The 4,524-nt window shown below is 44.3% G+C and overlaps 1 gene segment (V, D, J or C); it reads left to right on the forward strand.

Moving 5' to 3' along the window:
* The first annotated feature begins 1,442 nt into the window (after nucleotides 1-1,442).
* On the forward strand, nucleotides 1,443-1,989 carry LOC140702704 (immunoglobulin lambda variable 9-49-like). The segment is given in 2 exon segments: nucleotides 1,443-1,550; nucleotides 1,654-1,989. Coding segments are annotated over 2 exon segments (357 nt in total).
* Nucleotides 1,990-4,524: the final 2,535 nt, after the last annotated feature.

A 4,524-nucleotide genomic window follows, 5' to 3' on the forward strand; every position in this document is an offset into this window, starting at 1 on the left:
ATGTGAGATGCTGGACTGGTGGTTTCCCACTGCCCACTACCAGTGAGTTTCCATGACCAAGCAAGGATTTTAACCCAGGTCTCCTGAACCCTAATCTGACATGACTCCACCACTCCACACCATGACAGTGGCTCCCACTAGAGACTTCTTCAAGCTTAATTTGCCTGGTGTATCCAACTGAGGAAGAAGGGAGGATCTTGCCTGCATCTTTCCATCAACACAATTTGTCTGTGGAGAAAAGGTTCCTTCTTACGTGTAGATGCAAGAGCAGATGATACCTTCGTTGGACCACTAAAAGAAAAAATCAAACAGCTCGCTTTTGATGTAGATCCTCAGGATCTACCAGTATTTTTTGGGTAGTGCAGGAAAAAAAATAAACCAGAGAAAATTGCATGCCTCTTTCTACCCATTGTTCTTAGCTTCAAATAATGTTTTTAATGGTGCTATCCATCATTGTATACTCCTTGTTTTCATCTTTCAGTATTGTCTTTCGATGTTGTAAGCCATCTTGGGACCCTGCTTGGTAAAGAGAAAAGACTCACTCTCTAAAGCCATGACAGAAGATTAGATTTGTGTCCCTCCAGACTGACCTACTTCCTACTGACCTCATTGTGGCATGACCCAGTTGGAAGGTCTGTCCAGCGCATGACTGTAACCCTAGTGAGGATATATATATTTTCTGTCTGAGAAACAGCAGTTGTGCTCATCTGTGTCTCTTGGCCTTTAAGAGAGAGACTGGAACCTCTACAACCCAGGCCTTCTTGTCTTTGGAAACCTGGTCTGAACACTAGGGAGTGGCCTTTCTTCCCGGCTGAATTACGGACATTCAGCCCAAGTGGAAATTGTCCGCCAGCCTTAATCTCTTTCTGCTGAAATTGCTTTCCGTTTGTTATTTTTGTCCTGTATTCTTGTGTGGTTTCTAGTTTATTTAGAATAATTGGAATATTAATTAAAATGAGATGCTAATTCTGACTAGGTGCCGTCCAGAAGAGATGGGTCTGGGCAGCCCCTAACACCTCTCCGATAGATGGATGAACCAGCATGAGCCACCGGTTGGTGGTTCACACTCATCTCTAGCTCTAAGGCAACACTTGCTTTTAGCAGAGGAAAAAACCAATAGTCTCTTTCTGAGTTGGCCCAAGATGTTTTGCCATTTGGGATGTTGGTGAGGCCATATCGCCCTCTGTATCTCAGGACACGAAGGGACATAGGATGATTGAAAACACTTGTATCCTCCATCGGCTCTCCAGCCTTTGCTGCCTTAAGCCGTCAGCTCCGTCTGCCCAGTGCCAGGGCCGTCTGTTGTCCCCTTTTATACCTCCTGTTTTCTGGAACACAAGGGGAGGTGCTTCCATCCACGTTTCCCACCAATGAGAAGACAAATGATTTGCATATTTGGGAGGGGACCATCACGCAACTCCTGGAAGAGCTTAAGGCCAGAAGAGAGGATGCTAAACAGGGCTGTGTTTCACTGGGAAGCCCATCACTCTCAGCCTTTCCCACCATGTCTTGGGCCCTCCTTCTCTTTCCTTTGCTCTCTTGCTGTTCAGGTGAGGGGAAAGAGTGTTGGCAATCTAGACATTCTAGGTGAACTGGAGGGCTCCTGAATGCACCACAGGTACGAAGGTATTGATCCTTGTCCTTGTCTTCCAGGTGTGGCCTCCCAGCCTGTCCTGACTCAGGCTGCCTCCCAGTCTGTGAGTCTTGGGAACACAGCAAGGCTGACCTGCAGCCTGAGCAGTGGCTACGAAAGCTACGTGATTGCCTGGTATCAGCAGAAGGCAGGCCAGCCCCCTCGGCTTGCGCTCGACACATCTGACCGCAGAGGCCCTGGGATCCCCGACCGGTTCTCCGGCTCCAAATCTGGCAGCGACCGCTACCTGACCATCACCAGCATCCAGGCGGAGGATGAGGCCACCTACTATTGTGGTGCGGACCATGGCAGTGGCAGTAGCTTTGTGTAACCCACAGTGATGCAATTGCAGGGAGGACTGAGACAAAAACCTCTGCTAAGGAAAAAAAAGGGAAGTCTGCGTGCTCTGTGCTCTCCTCTGTTTCAGCATTTTCAGAAAACCTCTTACAGGTGGATTCAGCCAAATGGAACATGTGTCATGTACAGCCATTTAAAAAGGAGCCATGGGTTTCACTTCTCTGCAATTATTTTAGGGAGAGCATCATTTAATGCATTACTCCTCGGCAAGGTGGGTTCTGTGCTTGAACCGTTGACAGCTGGCACAGAGATATTGATCTTGCTATGTGCATATATTATGACAAGGTATTCATTGCAGATGTATGAAGGAAGCCACATGGAACATAATTTAAATATTATATTTAAGTTTTATCATCAAATTTTAGGAGGTTCTCGTTAAAGTTGTTTAAATAAATAATTATCATATTTACAGCCCCATTCTAAAGTATTAATATTAGCATTATTTTAATCCATTGCATTTTTACTGATACCTATGGCATGATAGTACTGTTGCTCAAATGCAGTGTATTAACGTATTTTAAAATTTGGCATGATCTGTTGATTATGCAATAAAGATTTGACTATTTTTAAGAAGCAAAAAAAGGGCAGTGAATCCTTAAGGGCTACTTTGGCCTAAAGAAGAACAATTGTACCGAACTCTACCTGGGATCAATGAGTCATCAGCATCGGCAGAATAAGGCAGAAACCCTCATTCCTGTAGTCAATCCTATCTCTCGGGGGTATCAAAATTTCATGTCAAAACTCTCCTTAAAATGCTTGTAAAGGTAACAGGAAATGGCATGTGTTGCTACAGTTGGATATCTTCACTCCTATTCCTTGCTGTCCTTTTAAAAATGCTTCATTACCAGCTTGCCTCCCCTTGTAACTTAGTAGAGCAAGAGACACTAGAATTCAGGGGTCTCAAACATGCGGCCCGGGGGCCATTTGCGGCCCCCCAGATGATAGCTTGTGGCCCTTGTGATGAAATGTATTTTTCTAATTAGAGATGTGTTATGTAGTCATGTCTTAACCATAGAGGAATCCATTTTGAGTCTGACACAGGCTAAGTTCTGGAAAATTACTAGTAGTTATTTTCAACTTTTCTTATCGCCGCAGCTGGAGAGGAAAACACGGCAGAGTCAAAATATCTCTAACCTGAATGATAAACAATTCTTTGGTGTTGGTGGGAAAGTAGGGCGTACCCTATGCTAATTCTTGCCTTCGTGATTGGGTGAATATGTCAGGAGGGGGCAGGTTGGGAAAATTTACAAGAGGTTGGAAAAAGTAACTCGGTGGAGAAGAGAGTTTTTTTTTGGATTCTGAAACATGGCGTCGCATTTCTTTGATCCAAGCGAAGGAACCTAATTCAACAATATGGACTGCGTAAGAATATCGTTTGCTTACCTTAGTTTATAGTTTAGTTTTGGTTTGTTTAATAGTCAATTTTTATAGAAGGTGCTGAACCGTTATGCTGTTGCTTAGAAATGAAACTGTAGAGAAATGTTTTCTTTGTTCACTTAAATAAACTTATGTTGTTTAATAATTGGCCTTTCTAGTCCTTTGAACAGAACAGTTTCCTTATAGATAATTAATTTGGCTTACGTTACCAAAATTGAGTCATTAAACAGTAAAGATACGGTATTAAGTGATTCCTTTTTAATAAAATCGAAACAGACTTTAAATGCAGGCTGTCAAGAGTTCATGTCCCAGGAACTGTGTTGACTCAAGCAGTTTAATTTCGAATGGGAGTGAATGGGGCCTGGATTTTCCTGTTTCGTGGTTTTTGATCTCATTTATGGGACCAATAACTCATATGGTGGCAGCGGTGGGATGATCCACGGGCCTGATTTGCAACCTGATTTCAGTAGTGTTACACCCGGGCTTTCTCTTTACACACAGTTTGCTTTGGATTTATCCAGATGCTGTGGTAAATTGAAGCTGAGGGTCAGGCACGGACTGCTTTCAGTTTGAAACAAGGCAGCAACACAGCGTGGGTTGTCCTGCTAACTGGTTAAATATATATTTTTTCTCTGCTCTATTTCTTTTCAACTGAAGCCCTGGCTGGAAAGGGTCAGTTGTGGGGGCGGATTCTGTTAAAGGACTAGGTGTAAATTTTTAAAGTAAGCTTTTTCGTTGCTAGGCACAGCTAAGGCACGGCACCTTATCAGGGTTTTCAGGGCAGTTTTATAGTTTTATGGCTGGCGGTAATTTATTGCCGAAACAGTGGGAGGTTTACAGCTTAGCGGCTGCAAGCAGTCAGCATGGCTCAGCATGTTACTGAGAGGAGAACTGGCCGGAGAAAAACATCCAGCGAATTGAGGTTGTTGATGGAGGAATCGGAGGGAGAACAATCAATTGTGGAAGATTCGGTTGAAGAAGACCAATTGGATTTACAAATGGCTGGGTACCCCCAGGAGTTTGACCCATTGCCTATTCCAAGCCGGAGAGATTCCAGAGGGCGAGCAGAGGAGCAACATCCCCGACCTACAGAGGAAGCCGTTGGTGAGAATCCGTCTGGTGCGGGGGGGCGGAATCCACCCACACCGATGCCCGCG

The sequence above is a fragment of the Pogona vitticeps genome, chromosome 14 (genome assembly GCF_051106095.1).
Source record: "Pogona vitticeps strain Pit_001003342236 chromosome 14, PviZW2.1, whole genome shotgun sequence".
NCBI classification, from domain to species: Eukaryota; Metazoa; Chordata; class Lepidosauria; order Squamata; family Agamidae; genus Pogona; species Pogona vitticeps.